Here is a 22,103-nt window from a genome sequence, read left to right on the forward strand (position 1 = left end):
AGTCTTTAAGATGGAACACATTAGCCCTCCTTTACTCCAAAACAGGACACAAGAGTGGAGGGTAGAATCCTGACACTGTTGGAGCAAGAATCTACATAAACCCAGTCTGACAGCTACAGTATGACAGCTGGTGATCTAGCTGCCAGGCTAGGTCACAGTGACCTGATCAGCAGACCGGCTTGAGCCGGCAGAAGCCAAGTGATGCAATCTGCTGAGTCAGCACGGCCAGGATTGGCTGCTTGGACTATATATGATCTGTGTGTGCATCACACAGGTCTCTCCCTGTGAGATGGTGGTTAGGCGAAGCACTTTGTCCGTGGAGGTGATATTGTATAGACTGCACAAGAGAGCACTTGTTGTGTATATATGTTAATACACCTTTTGGCACTAGTTGCACGTGTCTGCCTGATTTTCTTTCCTGAAGCCCTGTGTCGGGCAAGTCATCTCCCTCACTCTGCTACTCCCGCTCCGACAGGGTTATGGGCCCAGCACGCTTCCGCTGCGCGGAGGAGAGAGTTGAGAGTTGAGCTGACTGTGAGTTTGGAAAGAGCCGGAGGCGAGGAACGCCGGTGAAGGACACAGAGGCACCACCGTTCTCTGTTTGAGAGCCAGAGGGACGTCGGCAGCCAGCTGTGAGGAGGAGTCGGCACGATGGCTCAGCAACAGCTTGGAGTAGCCGTTGAGAAGCTCACCTCAGCCAACTACGCGGTGTGGAGCCTGAGAATGCAACACTACCTCAAGCGTGAAGGGCAATGGCTGTTCGTGAGTAACCCCCCTGCTGACTTATCTCCTGCCGAGACTGTGTTATCGGATAAGGCACTGGCCAACATAGTGCTATCTATAGGAGATGACCAGCTGGTTTATGTGCGAGGGAAGGACACTCCCAAGGCTGCCTGGGACGCGTTGAGTGCGGTGCATGTTAGCACCACTGCTGGTTCCCTCATGGCCTTGACAAGGAGGATGTTCCGCACCGTTATGCCGGCTGGAGGGTGTGTGAAAGATCACATCAAACGGCTAACGGACTGTTTTGTTGAGCTGGAGGCAAGAGGCAAGACTGTAGCTCCAGACGACAGAGTGTACATTTTGCTGTCGTCGTTGCCACCTGAGTACACTCCCCTGATAACTTCTCTGGAGACGGTGGACGTAGCGACCCTGACCATGGAATACGTCTGTGCCCACCTGCTTGACTTCCAAGAGAGAATTGCGGCCGTGAGCTGTCCGGGGGTGTCGGCCGGGCAGCGTGCTGTTATCGGTGTGTCCGGGAAGACAGCCAAGAATGAGCCAGCTTCTGCTGCTGGCAGGCGTCCGAAGGTGGAGGAAGTGGAGCCGACTGCGTTTGCAGTCCGTCGCTGCTATGGATGCGGGTCGTCGCAGCACCTGCTCCGAGCTTGCCCTGAGAGGGAGAAGAGGCGGGGGCGTGTGCGGCGAGAGCGGAGGACCGCCAGCCCGTGTGAGGAAGCAACCCGGCTGGTCACGTCTGCAGTAGAGAGCACAGGGTCTGCTTGGATTTTAGACTCCGGGGCAACGAGCCATCTCTGCTGCGAGAAGGAGTTGTTGAAAAACATTGACAGTCCTGAGCATAAGTATGTGAGATTGGCTGATGGGACCACTGCCAATTCTGTTTGCTCAGGCAATGTGGAATTTCCTGCACTGAAATGTATGTTGCAAAATGTGTTGTATGTACCCTCACTGCAGTCTAACCTGTTGAGTGTTAGCACACTGTTTGACCAGGGATACCAGGTGAGATTTGAGAAAACCTGCTGCAAAATCCTGGGAGGTGGGGGAAAGTTGCTTGTGACAGGAAAGAGGGAAGGTAAACTGTATGTGGTCCAGAGTGATTGTGCCCAGGTGGCTCAGGTGTCGAATGAGCCTGTGCACAATAATTGTATACATTTGCTCCATAGGAGACTTGGGCACTGCGGATTTAGGGCGTTAAAGAAAACCCTGGAGCTTGTGCCTAGTTTGAAAGTAAATCCTTGCAAATGTTACTTGGATTGCCAGGTCTGCAAGAAGACCAAAAGCAAGGCGTGTGCTGTTGCTAAAGAAAGCTCAAGGGATAGCACACGAGCCCTGGAACTAGTCCATTTAGACGTTATTGGCCCATTGCCAAAGAGTCTGTCGGGGAGGAGATACTGCTTGGTGGCCACCGACGACCACACGAGGTACGCGTGGGTTTTCACCATGGTGCATAAGTCTGAGGTGTATAAGACATTCACCAAGTGGGTCAAAGCAGTGGAGAGACAATTAGGGGTTAATCTCCTAGCTGTACAAACCGACAGAGGGGGGGAATTCTTATCTAACCAGATGAAACGTTGGCTGGAGAACAAGGGCATTGCCCACCGTCTGACGAACCCGGCAACGCCCCGAGAAAATGGGCATGGGGCTGTATTGCAGAATGTGATGTATTGCATGTTAGAGGATGCACAACTGCCAATGTCCTATTGGGCAGAAACCATACATGCAGCTGTTTTTTTGCAAAATAGGGTTTGGTGTAATACTGTGAAAAATGTGCCTTACAGGTTACTGTTGAACAAGACCCCAGATTTGAGTTCTTTAAAAGTCTTTGGGTCACGGGCTCGGGTTGGCATCCACTCCACGAGTAGCGGGGAGGGGGATGTCCGGGCAGAGAGCCTAATTTTTCTGGGCTACAAGCCAAGGGCCAGGTGTTATCGTTTCTGCAATAGCAAAAGCAAGATAACACTTAGTAAGAGTGCCCAGTTCAATGAAAAAAGCAGCTGGCCAAGGTTGCACTCCTTGCAGAAACAATTTGTCCTGCTGCCAAGTAGCGATAACGATGTTGGAGCGCAGCCCAGAACTCCAGCCCAGGAGGTGGCACCCAGTGGGGCTGGAGAAGGTGAGCCGAATGCTGGCACAGAGCCCGACGAGCAGAGTCAGGAGGCAGAGCCTCAAATGCAGGAACTGGAGGTAAAGTGTGAGAGTCAGGAGGTTCAACACCCAATTACAGGGGCAGAGCAACCAGCCCAGGAGGTGGGAACAGAGCAACCCGAAGAAGACAAAGCTGGTCCAAGCACAGGGCCACGGGTGTCTGCCAGGTCCACCAAAGGCCAACGTCCCGCTAGGTACAAGTGTCCCTATGTCACTCTGACTGTCAATCCAGACCCACCCGGATTAGAGGAAATGTTAAAAGAAAAGGCTAAGAAATGGAAAGCCTGGGTGGCAGAGTGCGAGGCAAGGGAGAAGGAGGCTGAAGCCAAGCGTCTGAAAGAGCTGGCTGAACAGGAACACGATGATGTGTTTTACAATCATGATGAGTTCCTGAACGAATTCCGGAAAGGGTTCCGAGCTACGTAAATATGAACTGTAATGTTGCTGGTGGACATGTATGTAAACTGTGTAAAGTGTTTTGGTGCACTGGGTTTAAATAGATTAGGAGGTGTGTTGGAGCAAGAATCTACATAAACCCAGTCTGACAGCTACAGTATGACAGCTGGTGATCTAGCTGCCAGGCTAGGTCACAGTGACCTGATCAGCAGACCGGCTTGAGCCGGCAGAAGCCAAGTGATGCAATCTGCTGAGTCAGCACGGCCAGGATTGGCTGCTTGGACTATATATGATCTGTGTGTGCATCACACAGGTCTCTCCCTGTGAGATGGTGGTTAGGCGAAGCACTTTGTCCGTGGAGGTGATATTGTATAGACTGCACAAGAGAGCACTTGTTGTGTATATATGTTAATACACCTTTTGGCACTAGTTGCACGTGTCTGCCTGATTTTCTTTCCTGAAGCCCTGTGTCGGGCAAGTCATCTCCCTCACTCTGCTACTCCCGCTCCGACAGACACCACCTCAGGCAGAAAGGAGATCAAGCCTTCTCCTTTCTCCCTGTGAAATCTCACAGGGAGAAAGATCAGAGCAGAGTACGGAACTCAAATAACCATCCTGCAGAATAGATCACCACAAAACAAAACTGTTGTCCATGAAACAAATCTGGCTTCACACATTATGGGTTCAGAAGGTTTGCCTGTAAGTTAACATCAGGACAAGCCAGAAGTCCCATGCTGGAACTAAAGATTGCACTGGGGGATACAACTGAATCAGGATCCAGAAGAACTGCTTTACCTGGATGTAACAAACAATGAACATGCTTGGATTAGAGGTTGATAAAAAGATTGGCTGCCAAACGGACCCAGAGAGATCTATGAGTCAATACTGAACACCAAAGCTGGAGAATGTACTCCAAGGTAGAAAAGTAGATGGCTCTCATCCATGCTGGGAAACTGAGGCAATGAAATGACTGAACCCTAGCAAACCATGAATGGTGGGTTAAACAAAAGCTCTTTGAATGGGAAAACAAAAGGGAATTCTATAGTGTATCCCAAGCCTGGGTCAGTTCCCAGTGGTCACATGTTATAATCTCAGCCTGGCAGATGATGACAAAGATGAGTAATGTGGAGCAAAAAGAACTTGCCCTGATCCTCAAAAATCTTGTTTGGAATCTGCAGATCCCTTGGTCTGGTTGGAAGAAAATTGAGATTCTGAAGCAGACAAGAGACCTGTGCACTGAGGTAAAAGATTTCTTAAAGTTGAATTGAATGGATATTGACTGAGTAAAGCCCATCTGATTACATGTCTGATTCCAAGAGTGCTGTTTAAAGGTAGATGATGTTGTAGCACCCACAGAATACACAGGCCTATGGGCATTTAATGGTCACTGGTTGAGCAAGTGATACAGCCTGATCTTGACAGACCAGAACAGTTTGACATCATTTGGTAGTTGTTCAAAGAGAAGATGCATTTTTCCATAGTAAAAGGTTGTAATGTGTCATGCAAACTAGGCAGTTTGAAACTTTTAGAAAGAGCTGCAGATTCAAATTATTTACCCCATGCAATCTAACTTTTAATTCTCCTTGTACATAGGAGCCAAATGCCAAGTTTGTGTCCTACTAATCAAGAAATGCCTCCATTTGTGTGGTGTTGGGAAGAGAAAAACTAAACAGGACAATTCTCTGGTTCAACTTTAAAGATCTATTAATTTGGATGTCAGAGGGGCTCTTCATAGCTTTAGCCAAACTTCCTTTCATGACTTTAGAAGGGTAATAAACCACAGATGTAAAGTTTACAGAAATTTTAAAGTCATGAGGAAAAAAGCTTTTATTCTGCCCCCTCCCCGAAAAAATGTTGGAAAACACCTGAAATATGCATCACTTGCTTTCCTATCAAGCCCAAAAGTACTTTGCTGCTTTAACAAAATATAATGTTTCATTTAATGTATCATGTATTAATTTTTGTCACTTGAGAGGTAGAAATATAAAACAAAATGAGAAAACAAACTTTGTTGTAAAGAAAAGAATGGATAAGGACAAAATATAATGTATTATCCCCTGTTGGCATTGTCATCTGTGCTATAAAATGGAATAATATCTGCCATCGGTATGGGATAACATCTTGTCACGATGTGAGACGGCCAGGCTGGGCAATACTGTGACGATATGAAAATTTTCTGAGTGCTGTTGTCTGTTCATAAAATGTTTTTATTGTATTTTATTGTTTTATGACATGTTGTGCTACACCCTGAGCCCTACGGGGAATGAGTGGAATAGAAATATACTAAAATAAATAAATAAATTTGTAATTCAGTATAACACAATGCACTAATTGGCATATTTGCCCTGACCTGGATAGCCCAGGTTTGGAAACTAGGCAGGGTCAGCTCTGGTTAGTATTTGGATGGGAGATCTGCAGGAATACCAGGGTGGTGATCCAGAGGCAGGCAATGGCAAATTACCTCTGAATGCCTCTTGCCTTGACAATCCTATGGGGCAACATAAGGCAGCTGTAACTCAATGGCCAAAAAAAAAAAAAAGAATTATGGAACTTCTGATTCTCTACAAGGAAGCTTGCAAATATACCCAATACATGACAGAGAGTTCTAAACTGCTATATTCTGAACTCACTAGTGTATTAATTTTTGCCACCTGAGATAGAAATATAAAATGAAATGGAAAAAACAACTTTGTTGTAAAGGTAAGAATGGATAAGAACAGTTTCACAGAGTCACAATAGGTAACATTAACCTGCATATTTGGATGCCAAGTTAAACTTCATTAACACAGATAACACTGAACCCTAATAGTCTGATACCAAACATGCATCAATAATTTTGTTGCAAAACCTAAACACCACAAATCATTTCCTCACAGACACAACATATAGTTATCCATACATGAATTATCATTATCTAGAGCTGTAGGTTGTCTTACATAATTTTATTCATGTTGGCAGTAAAACTAATTAAAACAAGCATGTCCTCTCACTCAAGAGGAAAAATATGCTATTGGAGTTACTTTCCATGTTCCCCTAAATTTCACACTGGAAAAAACTGAAAAGGTCATTGGGAGGGGAGACACAGTAGGTAAGGGGGGAAGGTTCAATTTTTCAGTCTTTATCTCTCTACAGGTAATATAGTAAGAGGAATGGAATCCAGATGTACAAGAATACACCATCTTCCTGTGGATATTGGTATGTAATAATAAGCCCCAGAACTGTTGCCATTTAACAAATTAGTACCTTTTAGCTAAACGTACTCAGTGGGATACAGGACTTATGGATCCAAAAGGATATTAGATAAAGAGGAGTCCAAAGCTTTCTCAAACCCCTCAGAATACAGTTATGATTTACATGAAGTGGACTCTAAGAGGGCTGGTATAGAATGCAGTGGGGACTATGACAGTATCATTGATGCAGACTGCAGTACAATGAGACCGGCACAGAAGTCGGTGGTGGTGGGAACAAAGCAGAGTGCTGAAGAACTGGAGCCTGGAACACTTGAAAGATTTCAAGATGGGGCAGATTTCAGTGCCCATTAAGCCTAATAAAAAAGGGTTACTGAGACTGTGAAACAGAGAGCTCAGGTAGGACACACATAAAGGGCCAGTAAGTAGAAAGGATTTGTGAAGGGTACCAGGTTCATGGAGTATTCCCAACAATACATGGGGTAGTCTTGAGCAGCAAGTCAGAACCACAAGTCCTAAGTAAGTCCATTTGAGAAGAACATCTTATCCAAAAATCAGAAGGGGGTTGAGACATAAAGTCTGGAGAATGCCTCATTCAAGAATCAAAATGCACTTGGGCTCATTGGTCCTGAGAATATCTATGCTGGGAATCTGAACAAGATCTGGATCTTTGGGTTTGAGAACAAGGCCCTCTTGGGGACCAGGACTCACAAGAAAATTCACAACATTTTCTTATACTGCCTTGTGAGTCTTTCTCATGCTACCAGAGTCTTCTTTCTGACCGTCAGATGGAAAGAAAAGGGATCAGCAAGCCTTCTGGAACAACTGGAAGAGAAACTCGCATCAGGAGAACTCTGGTTCCACTGCATAGTGACTAGCAATAATTCCAGCAGGAACATAGACACAATAGTATGGGTTCCAACAGTTTTGAGGCAATTGGCTATGGGTCAATGATTGTTCTTTTGAGAGGCTGTGATTGGTGACCAAGATAAGCCTCATTATTTTGCACATTTTGATGATACCTTCTTTTGATGATAGTTACCATATTTTTTTATGACTGATAGATAAGAAAATCTCATTCCCTGAAACCAGTGTAGTGCAGTTGTTCAGAGTCTGATTACATCTGGGAGATCCAGGTCTGAATCTCCACTCCACTATGGAAGCTTGCTAGGTGACCTTAGGCTAACCATACACACTCAGCCTAATCTACCTTACAAAACTTTTGGAGGAGAGGAGAATTATGTAAGCTAGTTTGGGCTCCTATTGGGAAGAAAGATGGGCTACAAATAAAGTAAAATAAAAATAACCTACTGGGAATCAGAAGGACAAGGATTCAGTATTTCTGCAGCTGAAAATGTAGACATCTCTTTAAAAACCATGAGGGCTTTCTCCCAAAGTACCAAGCACAGACATATGGCTCAGTTGCAGCAAACTTGTTTCACAAACTTTAGGCAGGATTCTAACCTTGTGTTGCAATCCCCAACCCCCGGGCCATGGACCGATACTGGTCTGTGGCCTGTTAGCAACCAGACCACGGAGTGAGGCAGAGACCTTCACCAACTCCTCATTTAAAGACCCCCAATGGGGGGGCAGCAATACCCTGGGGCAGCAATACCCCCAACATCCCCACCACCACCGGTCTGTGGAAAAATTGTCTTCCACAAAACGGATCCCTGGTACCAAAATGGTTGGGGGGAACTGAACTAAAGGAAGCCTGCCACCATATTGATGGCATCATTTAAACACAGACAAGCACTACAGGTGCTACAGTACCTCTGAGAAAAATTATTTACATTATTTTAACTGTATATATTGTCAAAACTATAAGTGCCCAGACCTGGATAGTCTAGGCAAGACTGATCTTGTCAGATCTCAGCAGATGCACTTATAATTATGAAAATAAAAAACCCTATCTATAAGCTATGAACACCAACACTTTAACAGAATTTTTTTTTATTGAGATAAATATATGAAAACAGACAGGTAACTGAATTATGTATCCAACATTGTATAGAAAGCACTTTATAAAAGATTATTATAACCTAGAGAGAAAGCATATCCATCTATATTTAAAATCACTAAAGCCTTCTACAAGAAGAAAGATAAATAAATTAATAAAAATTTAATTAATAAAACAAAAACTCAGAAGTGAGTTTCCCAGGCTGAAAAAAAAATTAGAACTGCAGCCAAACATGAAAAGAATGCCTGGAATGGAGGAGACTGTTGTGTCCACAGAGGTTCTCAATCACTGTTACACTGCAACAGGCAAAGCAGGAAGCCTGACTCCTTGGAGAGCCAGTTTGGTGTAGTGGTTAAGTGCATGGACTCCTATCTGGGAGAACCAGGTTTGATTCCCCACTCCTCCACTTGCACCTGCTGGAATGGCCTTGGGTCAGCCATAGCTCTGGCAGAGGTTGTCCTTGAAAGGGCAGCTGCTGTGAGAGCCCTCTCCAGCCCCACCCACCTCACAGGGTGTCTGTTGTGGGGGAGGAAGGTAAAGGAGATTGTGAGCCGCTCTGCGACTCTTCAGAGTGGAGGGTGGGATATAAATCCAATATCATCTTCTTCTTCTTGTTGTCTCAGGGTATGCACAGACCAAAGCTGCATCTATCGTTACTTAATGATAGCTCTAGAAGTTTCTGAACTGTTCCTCTGTACAGGTTCAAATCCCCATCTGTATGATGGGCAGAGATCATGAAAAAGAAAGATTTTCTGTTATATGTCAAGTACAGCAGGACTTGTAAATTGAAGCAGCACAGAAATCACTATAAGGTAGCATCTGATGTCTGACAGAGAGTCTGCCTTTTAACCTCCAGGCAATCAGATGGAATGGCTGGGACTGAAGAGTGCCTTGGTGAAGTATTTTCTGTGTGTGTCACAGCTGTTCAAAGAGCCACTAGGTCAGCAAACCAAGAACATCTTCACCATCCGTAGACAACCAAAATGTGTAGCTCTGAGCAGGTAAAAAACACCTGCACCTTTCAGCTCAATCAAGGAAGCCTCTGTATAGACCTTGGAAATACCACTTAATACTTCTGCACTTAAGATTCACTTCACCAGATTCAGCCTCACTTATAAGGGAATGCCTCAGCTTTTTCCCTTGAAGAACTGACATACCTGAGAAGCTAGTTCTACCTTGAGAGGGATAGGTACAGGGCTCTACCATATGAAGTTTTCCAGAACTCCACTTCAAGAAGAACTGTTGTGTGACTATGTCAAAGACCTGGAATGGCAAGAGCTGTGATCCCTAGAGTTTTTTCTGAGAGAATCAAACTAGGCTGAGAGCAAAAAGCACACTTGTTTGAGGTTCACCAATTAACATTTGCCCTCACTAATCATGTAAAGTTGAACATATGAAGCTGCCTTATACTGAATCAGACCCTCAGTCCATCAAAGTCAGTATTGTCTACTCAGACTGGCAGCGGTTCTCCAGGGTCTCAAGCTGGGGTTTTTCACACCTATTTGCCTGGACCCTTTTTTTGTGATGCCAGGGATTGAACCTGGGACCTTCTGCTTCCCAAGCAGATGCTCGACCACTGAGCCACCATCCCTCCCCTAATTAGTTAAGTTGTAACTAATTAATCAACATAAATGATAAGGCTGCAATCCTATGTATATTTAACAGGGAATAAATCTATCAAGACCAGTAACAGTCCAGTCAGGCTGTGCACAGCTCTCCAGGATCTCAAGACAGAAGTGTTTTGTATTACTTACTACTGAATCCTTTTAACTGGAAATACCAGGGGCTGAATTTGAGACCTTCGGCTTGCAAAGCACATGCTCATCAACTAAACCACAAACCTTTCCCTTTGAAAATATTTTATAAGGTTCAACTGGTACAAAATACAGCAGACAGACTGTTAGTGGGAAGCCATCACAATGAACAGATTACCTCTATATTACGCCAATTACACTCTATTCCAATTTGGTTCTGAGCCTAATTCAAAGTGCTGGTTTTGACTTTTAAAGCACTAAATGGCTTGAGTCTGAAGTACTTCAAGGACCACCTCCACCAGTATGAATCACAGTTCCAAAATAACCTGAGGAGGAAGAGGCTATCTGCAGGAACACACTCTTTTAGACATCAGACTAGCCGGGAACCCCTTAAGGGCTTTCTGGGACAGCTACCCTCAAATTGTGCAATTTGTCTCCCAAGTGGTATATTTGTTCCCTTCCTTCCAGAAGAGTGTGAAGAACTATATTTTCTGAAAGTACTGACTGAGCTATGTTCTGAACTAGTGGTTTAATTTGACCTGGTTTACACTTTATAATTTGGCTGTTTTAATCATTTGTTGCTTCTTTAATTTTATCATATTATTGTGTTTTATTGTAAGCAACCTTGTATGCTTTAAATGACAAAGCAGATACAAATGTTTAAAAAAATAATTTATAAAAATTCAAACATGAATATTCAAGTATATGACTATTTTATATATTGAGCAGATCTTTTAGTATTTCCTGAAATACCACTAGATTTATATGCAATGAGTTCAGCTGGTGTTTCTTCCACACAAAACAATTGTTCTCAAAGTTACACTGCCAGTCCTGTCATATTCCTTAGCTCCTCCTACACACCAACAACTCAATTTTTTTTCCTGCAATCCATTAACCATATACTGGTTTAACTAAAATAATCAGTTCTAAATGTTGAGAAATATAGTACCTACCACTATCAGTTTTACTATCTCCCAGCATTGGGATTAAAAGGACACAACCTATATTAAAGTTATATAAAAGTTTGTATTAAAATCCAGCAGTGGGCAGAAACAGTTTAATACCCTACTTTTGCATGCAGCATAACTTTAAGGAAACCGAGAGAAAAAGTAGCTGACTAAAAAGAAATCTAGCACGTGACATTCTCCACAAGTTTAGGAGATTCCCTACTCTAACCCTTTAAAAATGATGACAAAACTATTGCATTGTTAGTTGGCTTTCAACCAAGCAGTTGCCTTCCAGAAATCCTGTTCTAAAGCTGACAAAGAATGCTGTTGCACAGCATTCCTGATTATCATCCAGTTGGAACAGATTTCAACCCAAGAGCCTTTAAATACACAGAAATAAAAAGCTCTGTTGTGTACACTGTAAGCTCCCAAACAAAACTGAAACCAATGAAGATTAGCATAAAACACTCAATATTTACAGCATTGTAAACAATTAAAAAGTCTTTATAGATCTGTCTTATCAATTCAGAAAGTCAAGTTACAACCAGAAGAGGAACACCCAAGAAATTTGCTAATGATACTTAACTAAATAAATGGCATTTCTAGCTTTCATGCATTTCTAGCTTTCCTCCCAGCCTTCCAGCTATGTTCATGTAAGATAGAAAAGGAGATGAGAGATATGCAAGTTGAAAGGAACAATAGTGCAAGTGAAGCATCAAATCGCTTGTTAATGCAGTGAAAGCCATTTGACATATCTAGCAAACTTTTAAAGAAGGCAAGCAAAACTAAAACTAGTAAATGAAATATAAAATGGAATGAAGGGGGAGGGTTCCCCTGTTTTTTAATTACAAGATGTTTCTGGGCAGCTGGGAGTACAGAAGTTGGTGCCAAGAGAAGATCAACTGCATAATTCCACAATATCACTGAGCAGCAATTTGATAATATCAGTAGCCTCTGTCATGCCACAATTTACAGAGAATACAACTAGGCCCTAAGCCACCAAGGTAAAACCTTGTATGTAGCTTTCACCAGTCTCCTTCCACCAAACAACAAGCCCCTTTTTATGTTTGCTTAATGTTTTGTTAACTCTTCTTCCCATATTGCTCCATACAATTGAACTTTCTATAATAAAATATTTTGCTTGCTTTTACATCCTATTTTAAATGTAGTATTAAACTCCCTTGATAAAATGCAAAACTAAAATATATTTATTAAGTCTATTGCAGTTTTACTTGTTCAACACCAAATTAACTGCAAGTCATAACCACAGCTTGAAAAATGTGGCAGTAATGAAATAATTTTTATAATGTCTTAAGCAGTGAAAAACAGCTTCTCCCAAGGCAAGAAGAAACATGACTTTTCTTGGCAAAACTCACCCCTCATAAATACCATGCAAACCCTACCATTAAGCTGAGAACCAGTTTCATGTTAAGCAAGCATTATCAAGAAGCAAATTCCAAAAATAGTTGCAAATGCTTCAATATATTTACAACATCTCCTGTAGTTCAGAGGTGCAAGGATAACAATTTTGAATAATAGCAATATGATATCTGATATAGCTTCAGGGAAGCTAACCCTTGTGCAAATACACAACAATAAAAACTATAACAGTAGTAATTTAAAACATAGAATAATATATACTACAACACAGCGGAGCACAACAAAGAATATCCAGCAGATTTCAGAAACATTAGAGCATATTACTGCTCATTAATCAACAAGGCATCATTCCACAAAAACCTGCATACAAAGAAAGGCTTTTACCATCTTTCAGAAAGTAAACACCAAGATAGCCCAGCAAGAGTTCCCCACCGTTGATTCTTGATGTCATCAGTCTGGACTCTGATTGAGAACTCTAAACAGAGTTCTAAACAGATGATGATTGAACTGTATATCATCCTAAAGAATAAGTTCCATAAGGCAGGGCAGTTGCCCCCCACCACATACCAACGTCCAAGATATGTTCAAGAATCAGAACCACTGCAAACCAGTACCACTGGCTCACTCATCATACAACCTAGAATGATGGCACATTCAGTGGAGTACAAAGCAACTGAAAAATCCAGACAGTCAACAGGATCACACATCCAAGCAACTAGCACATGTCCATGTCATCTAATCAGGCAACAAAGATGTTTTTTGTCCCAAAACTGGATGGACAGACAGACTAATTATGAAGTAATGCATCATCCAAAACTCCCTGGAATGGTCACATCATCTGCTCAATTACCTTGCTGAAGAATGATACATGTTAATTGTTCTTCTTCCAATAGCAGTCCTTTCCAACCCTCAATAAGTTGACTTGTGCTACAAGGCCTGAGTAATTTCACCCCCCTTCTTGCACACACAGGTCCCGCGACCCCAAGAATCAACATTCCCAGGGTTGGAAAGGCCTACGAGGGAGAAGGAAATAAGGGAATGATTGGAATACTGTAGTGCCATTTGCTGACAGACAGCATGATCCAATTCCAGGTTTTCAAGATGTCTCTTATCCAACAGAGCTTTTCAGAGTGTCAGAAAGTGGAGATGATACCCTGACCTGGATAGCCCATGCAAGCCGGATCTTGTCAGATCTCAGAAGCTAAACAGAGTCAACTCTTACAAGTACTTGTATGAGAGACCTCCTTGGAATACCAGGAGTCGGGAGGCAGGGGCAGGCTTTATTCAGTCACCTCCCTAAACATCCTCCAGGCCCCCAGTAGGGGTCAGTCACCAGAGGTTGCCATGATTTCCAGGTGTGCACATACACACGCGCACATAAAAATACTCCAAAAAACAGAAGAAAGCAGAGATGATGGAAACTGAGAAATGAAATCAATAGTGATGTTAGTGACAAAGAATGGGCCTTCAAATGGGCTCTGAATTCTGCTCAAACATCCTAAGTTTTCTTCAAACGGCACTCGACTAATCAGCCGTGAAGTTTCAATACAACCTGTTAAAATACCAGAGAGAAGAATAAAAGGTATCCCAGAGCTATCATGCCTATCCAAGTCAATTTCCTATTGACTATATTGTACTATTCCAGCAATAAAATAATAAGGAAAAACAGAACCGACAGAAAAGTTGCCTGGCAACACCCCAGGCATTCTGGAATATGATCCCTCATGCTTTGGGGACACACTACCTTAACTGGCCTATTGCTCCACACAGATTATCCCCACACTGGCATCTATTCTTACCAAGTAGTGATCTTTCCAGAATAATGGAATATTTGCTGTATTCCCCCATCCAAATCCACAAATTTTAATAATCACCAATTCAGTTGCAACCAGTTATGAGGCTGAAATGACTCCTGAAAAGGAGTCTGTTTTAGAACAGTAACCCATAAAAACTATGCAGCACTAAGGCAAAAGTAACTCATTTCCCAATATATATCCTCCATTACACTAGTCACACATGCAAAGCTGTTTCTGTTCTATATCAAGAAAAGTCCATAATCTAGCGCAAGAAAAATGATGCTAATGATCATGCAAATAAGCATTAAATCATGTAGATTTTGTTTTCTTCTAATATAGCACATTTTTAGCTCCCCATATAGACAAAGTTAATAATGTATAAATCATGTGTTACTAACACCCAACAAAAAACATTTTGCATAGAACCCATGGCAGATGCACAATTTTACAATGGAACTGTGGAAATTCTGCATCAGAGAAAATCAAAATCCTACATTTACAATAAGTTATGCAAATTAATGAACTGTTACATATTTTCCACAAACACTCTAAATTTTGTATGTGATGTTACACTGCATGATTTCTGTACAAAGTGGGATTTTTTGGGGGGTATGAGTTAGATAACAGGATTTGTTATTAAAAAAATAAGGTGTGTACAATTTGCAGCTGGAGTTTAACAAAAAAAAAATGCCCCAATTTGAAGTGGGTAGTTCATCAAGTACTTGGCTCATCATTTTAAGTGTGGCACTTGAGAACAGTGAACCACAGCTACAGATGGAATTAAATAACCATCACTGTTCACAAACACTGAATGATTTCTGCATAAATTAAAGTGTACAAATTTACATGCAGCCCTCTAGCATGATAGATACAGTGCCCTCATTCTCCATGTGTAAGAAGAAGATAAGATTTTGCAAACTCATATACATGATGTAAAAATAAATACATTTTACAGTGATGAACACCTAAATTATTAAACATAAGGTCTAAAAGGAACCTCAGAAATCTTCACTGTATCCATTAGGAGTTTTCTAGATGGATCCCAAATCCTTGTTATCCACCACCCGTCAATCTCAAATTAAATCAGTCAACTAAACAGCACTGTAAAAGTGGGACATAATTTTGTATTTTAGAAATAATTATTTTCCTGTAATAGCACAGTTTAAAGAAAAGTGTTTTTTTTTTTAAAAACCAAACTTACCTCCATTGTCTGTCCTCTTTAAAGCACCATCCTTGTGAGGGCATAACTCACATCTCTACAGAAAAGCAAAAATAGTCATAAACAACAGACCTCAGAAGGAAACCACAACATGCCATCCTAAAACTTTTAGAACTACTTACAATTTACATGAGGGGATAAATAGACAGGTCTTACCTTGCATTATAAAAGCTTCCAACAAGTGTCTATTCCTTAAATCACAATACAAACATCTCTTATTATTATTCTTCTCTCTAGTTCTTTGCAAAAACTGTTATTTCTGAACTAATTTCCCAAGTAAGAGACAAGGAGACTTTTGAAGTTGTTTAGTTCAATATTTACAAGAATACCAACACAAACCAGCCAAGCAATTGCAGGCGCTTCTGTGTGAAACAAGCTTTAATGACAGATCCAAGTGGGCAGCTGTGTTGGTCTGAAGCTTTAATGACCCTACTGATGCATTTCGTTTAGGGACATTTGGTAACTGGTTGTCCAAGAAAGCTGAGTTACTATGCAACCCCTGGAAATAATTATTTCTGATTCAAAAGAAGCATCGAAGAAAAAAAATCAGACAGATTCTCATCTAAGATATTACAAATTCTACACAGTTGCTTGGATTCCTTGCTTCCACTATTGTGGCACTCCTTTCCATTGCAGAGGCAGACCTCTGCTGAGGAACTTATTCATCTGATAATAGCAACTTCCACTCACACAAGACCAAAGTTTTCCAATGAGACAAAATGCGACATAGTCCACAGCAGAGTACTGCCTCTTCAGACGACAATGAAGTGTGAGTGGAAAAGCTTAGGATCTAAAATCCCATTTCAGCAACAAATATCAACGTCTATGTAAAAAAGGCATACATAAAAAAAATATTTTCTAATAAATACAGGTGTGGACTCCCAAATATTAAACAGCTCAACTCTAGTAGTCTACATTTCCAAAATAGAACTGTTTTTCCCTTCCTTTGGAAAAAGCCTGCTAACTAGTACAGAAACCTATAATTGTACAGTATACAACACTACACGCAATCTAGATTTCAGGCCTGCTAGCATACTTTTCTCTCCACCAGGACTGCCCCAGTGAAAGCATGAGAGCAAGACTCAGGCTCAAACATATACCCCCCAATACCAGACTGAATGTAAACTGGAATATCCTGTAGTTATTTGAACCTGGTATTTTCCCCAACCTTAAAAAGAGTAACACTCTAACGCCTAATTTCCAAGATCAAATAGCTGTGGGAATCACCCATTCAGCTGTTCTTGCAGAGACTGAAGCAAGGAAGGAGGAACAAATAATCTGGAAAGTCAACTTTCATCTCTCCATAGAGACAATCTCAGAGAAAAACAACAACACAGAAACATGTTGTTACAGTGTGTACCACAATGAACTTCTCTAGCTCAAAATGAAACTGCCGGCGCTTCCTGAAAAGTAACATGGAACAGATAATACTTCAAGACCACACAGAGCACTTCTCGCAAAGGCAAAGAAACAAGACAACCAAAGAAAGAGAGACGAAAGGGAAAATTGGGCCATATAGACCCAGCAGCACATGTTTTAAGGCATGTTGAAGGCAGACCACCAAAGGAGCAAAACAGCCAGCCAAAACAGAAAACCACAAAAATAGGGGTCACTTTAGTGAAAACTTCATTGCAAGAACTAATAATTAACACAAAGTATAAAAGGTACACATAGTTCTATACACCACTAACTGGAAGAGAGGTTTGGAGTGCAGCATTCCTGTGACTCCATCAAGACACATTTCAGGAACAATTAGGAACAAGCTAGCTGCCTAGGGCTTCCTAGTGTCTCATCACTCTTCCTAGATAATTGCTATAAGAACTACCTGTCTGGTATAAGACACACTTCTACAGTTTTTGAATTCACTGTAAAGTGTTAAAATACTGCATATATGTAAAGTGATCAGCTATATGCTACCTAATCACATTGCATTTTAAAAAAACCTAACACCAACACAGAACTACTACAATTCACCTGCAAAAAGCCAGTGGGAAAAGGAAGTGCTAAAGCTGCATTTCGGTAAGGCCATAACAACAGCAAGAGAGAATACTGCTCTAAAAGGAAAAATGGGTGGTCCAGTAGCTATACTCTTTCCATAAACTGTAAATAAGGACACGATTAGAACTCTACAACCCATTATGGTCAAGAAAGTATTTATACAAGAAGAAGTCATAGAGGAAGCTCTAGCTTGGAGTAAAAGCATGAGGGAAACTGGGATGTACAGGACAAAATGCAGACTTTGTTGTAATGCCTGAAATAGTGAACATTCAAACTGTGACTCCAAGCAGTGACACTCTAAAATCTAATGCCTCATATTCAGAAGGAGATTGATCTCTCACATATGTTCAGATAGAAGTAAACAGCAGCTTAGACTTCCTGCAGACTTCCCACTTGATCATAATTTTTTCACAATTTCAGCAGTAACACTTGACTTCTGAATTTCCCATGAGCTTCTTCTTCTTTACTATACTTGCAGTGAGGAATTAGCATTTAGTATCATTACTTTAAAATATAAAGTTTGAAATTCAGTGCAGAAATGCAAAGCTAGGGAGTGCCAAACAGTATGAGTCAGAGAAGCTCAAACCAGGTCCTCCTTTCTCCAAATATTCAATATTCCTCTCTTCAATATCATGGCAAATTTCAAGGCATGCCATTTAGTTCTGTACATTAACCAGAACATTAATATACGCATACATATTATACACTAGCTCAAACTTACCACTCTAGCTGCTCTTTCCTGAGATTCGCATTTTCTGCAAAACCAAGGTCCAGTGGGTACTTGCACAATTCCATAGCATGCTATTATGGGATAAAAAGTACAAAATAATCACATTACATAGAATACACAAAAGTAAGTTCTTGTTTATTAATGAAAGCATCTCACAAGGTGAAGGTTAAATAATCTGTGGCATACTTTACATATATGCAAATCTACAGCCTACTGAAAGCAATGGCAAGACTACTTTTGATTTTAATGAGAAGTTGTTTTACAGGCAGGGCTGGCCCTACACTGTCTGGTACCCTAGGCAAAACTAACTTCTGGCATCCTCCTCCCTGCACTGATAATGTCACCAAGTCACATAGGGGCACCCAATTTGGCATCCCCAGAAGGCCAGAGCCCTAGGCAGTCACCTAGTGTCAGAGCCAGCCCTGATTACAGGGAGGGGATCTATAAAACAACTTTTAACATAGGCTAACAATTTTAAACCATCGTATTGAGTTTCCTATGGAATTTTACCCCATCATTCATGCCAGAAGTAAAAAGAGTAATTTTGCACTCTTAAAAGAAGACGACGATGACAACACCGGATTTATATTCTGCCCTCCACTCAAGAGTCTCAGAGCGGATCACAATCTCCTTTATCTTCCTCCCCCACAACAAACAGCCTGTGAGGTGGGTGGGGCTGAAAGAACTCTCCCAGAAGCTGCCCTTTCAAGGACAAGCTCTGTGATAACTATGGCTGACCCAAGGCCATTCCAGCAGGTGCAATTGGAGAAGTGAGGAATCAAACTCGGTTCTTCCAGATAAGAGTCCGCGCACTTAACCACTACACTACACCAAACTGGCTCTCTTAAAAGGAAAAAAGGAAAGGTCCCCTTTGCAAGCACCAGTCGTTTCCAACTCTGGGGTGACATTATTTTCACAACATTTTCACGGCAGACATTTTACGGGGTGGTTTGCCATTGTCTTCCCCAGTCATCTACACTTTCCCCCCAGCAAGCTGGGTACTCATTTTACCAACCTCGGAAGGATGGAAGAGAGACTCTTAATTCTGTTCCACACTCTTGCTATCTATAATGCAACATGACATTCATGTATTCATCGCAACCACAAAGCAGCCAGGGTGGGGTACTGAAGCTGCATCCTCAACTCCAATATAACATGACCAAGCCAGTGGGGCTTTAAAAACTCAGTCAGCACAGCAGAAGATTTCTTCTCCCTTACAAGCCAACCTTAACACCATTACCCATAGCTCTTTCCTGATTTGACATTTCCTTATGGATGAAGCATTTGAACAAACAACAGTGCACTTTTACACACTCAAGGTACTGACTGAAGTTCTCAGTCTGTTTTTCTCTTCAACTGCCTACAAGATGGGGAGGGAGAGGATGAAACCAAGTGGTTACCTACTTCTCCACAGAACTTGGTATCTGCTCCAAGAAAAACTGTACAGTGTACTTTTGCAGCCTTTATCATTCTTCCAGTTCAGGCATATGAGTGACTCTGAACATTTATGTGATCCTATCAAGATCAAAGAAACTTTAAGCCTTATTTGCATTAGGTAACCTGGAGCTTGAAATAATGTGTTTGGACACATTGTGCATAATCTGTTCAAACAGACTTACATGAAGGTTTGCTGCTGATGTTTAGCCTATAGCTCAAAGATCTGGTCTCACATGATTTAGCATGAAATGTTGCATGCAAATAAATCTATTTGAAAACCAAGGGTCATAGGCATAATTGAATTTACTAATGCAACCAAACAGTCCTAAAATGAATGCTATGCATACAAAGCTTCTGTTCCAAAGCTCCACAGACCAGATTTCAACCATTATAAACCACCCTAATATGCAACTAGCCACTGAAGTTGCAATCTCTAGAAGTCCAATTTGACATTCAACAACAAATACATTAGATCAGCAGCAAAGTTCAGTAACTTGAGTTGTACAGTGTATAGCCCACTCCTAGACATAGTTAATTATAAATTAATCTGCACTCAATGCATTGGACCTACTTTCAGGCAAGTGCCCACAGAATTGCAACTTTAGATATTTGATGCATTACAAAGATTCCCAACTGTGAATAGAAATGTGAAGGTGCGTAGGGAAGGAGACATTAAAAAATGAGGAACAACTTTTTTTTCTATGTCTTTTCCGATAGAAAACAGGAAATTTGGAAAGTGCTGAAAGAACTCCCATGATTTTTTCCAGTTTGTATTTTAATCAGGATTACGTTTCCTATGTACTCTATTACTCAGGAATGTTCTTAAGACTGCATGTTTGATAAGAATACATAATTGCATTTACGATGAATCTGTATACAACAGGAAATTATCCAAAACAAATCTTAATATTGCTATTACAAGCACACACACCCCAGATTCTAGAAATTTTGAGAACAAGGGCTGTCCACAAGATTTAATTCAAAATGCCTCATAGTATGTTAACACTACAGAAAAACAATAGAAACTGAGTATGCAATGTCTAGGGTAAGATAAATACAATGTATAGACTGATCTTGATAACCCAAGTCTCCATTCTAGCCAGTCCTCTTCCATCCTTGCCTACTTATATCCCTACACACACCAGTATGACACACTTAGATCCCATCCTGACCTGCGTTCACATTAACAAGTAAAGATGTACTTCAATAAGAAATATTTAGGAGTGGATGTCTTTTTTCCCTGTAATTTTTTTTGTTAATTTTTCACACAATATAAACGCCAATGAAATAAATAACACAATCACCTTGTATAAGCATGTGTATAATCACCTTGTATAAGCATGTGTCTATGATCTTCTAAAGATACATCATCTACAGGGGTCCCCAACCCCCCCCCCCCGGTACCAGTCCATGGCCTGTTAGCAACTGCGCCATGAGTTGTATAATTATTTCATTATATATTACAATGTAGTAATAATAAGAAGATAACGACATTGGATTTATATCCTGCCTTCCACTCCGAATCTCAGAGTGGCTCACAATCTCCTTTATCTTCCTCCCCCACAACAGACACACTGTGAGGTGGGTGGGGCTGAGAGAGCTCTCCCCAGAAGCTGCCCTTTCAAGGACAACTCTGCAAGAGTTATGGCTGACCTAAGGCCATTCCAGAAGCTGCAAGTGGAGGAGTGAGAAATCAAACAGTTCTCCCAGTTAAAAGTCTACACACTTAACCACCACACCAAAATAAAGTGCACAATTGTATAATCCTGAAACCATGCCCCTCCCACCCGGTCCATGGAAAAACTGTCCCTGGTGCCAAAAAGGTTGGGGACCACTGATCTACGATATCTAAATCATACAGATACAAAAACTACCCAGAACTGATTATTGATCAGAAGTTACCTTATATACACTCAGGCCTATAGCTATGGTGGGGCCCAGGGGAACTGGGCGCATCCTTTTTTAAAAAACTGTATGGCCCCTCCCTTGAAGGCCCCTCCCTTCATGTTGGCCTCTTATCTGCTGCTCAAGACTGCTGAGCAATCAGCTTCCTCAGCTGGAGCCACACAGATCACAGCTCGGAGCCATTAAGGAGGCTGGGAAGTGGGTGCCGCCATGCTCCACTTTGATCCGCCGCTGCCACCACCACCACCAGGATTCCTCTTTCAGGAGAAGGAGAAAGGCTTCTGAGTGAAACAAGCTGAAAACAAACAAGGACAGAGCTGCCACACTCCAAACTGGAAAGTCAAGTGGGGCACAGATAGCCATCTGCTGCAGGAAGCACTGAAACTGGAGCAAGGGCTGGCTGGGCCTGCCAGGGCTGCTGACAGCAGAAGTGGGTGGGTAGATTGGGGCCTCCTCCTCCTCCTGGGAGTGCCTCACAGCACCAGCACAGAACAGCACCATAAAAGA

At 41.7% G+C, this 22,103-nt stretch overlaps 1 protein-coding gene across 4 annotated transcripts in view; it reads right to left on the reverse strand.

Moving 5' to 3' along the window:
• MLLT10 (MLLT10 histone lysine methyltransferase DOT1L cofactor) overlaps nucleotides 1–22,103 on the reverse strand; it is a 159,281-nt gene that overhangs the window by 119,362 nt on the left and 17,816 nt on the right. For all 4 annotated transcript variants that reach the window (XM_060248389.1, XM_060248388.1, XM_060248390.1 and 1 more), the window contains 2 exons: nucleotides 18,246–18,325; nucleotides 15,509–15,563 (listed from right to left, as the gene is read on the reverse strand). In XM_060248389.1, the coding sequence (XP_060104372.1) occupies nucleotides 15,509–15,563; nucleotides 18,246–18,325 (135 nt within the window). The remainder of the gene's footprint in view (nucleotides 1–15,508; nucleotides 15,564–18,245; nucleotides 18,326–22,103) is intronic.

Source organism: Heteronotia binoei, chromosome 10 (assembly GCF_032191835.1).
Source record: "Heteronotia binoei isolate CCM8104 ecotype False Entrance Well chromosome 10, APGP_CSIRO_Hbin_v1, whole genome shotgun sequence".
NCBI lineage: Eukaryota > Metazoa > Chordata > Lepidosauria > Squamata > Gekkonidae > Heteronotia > Heteronotia binoei.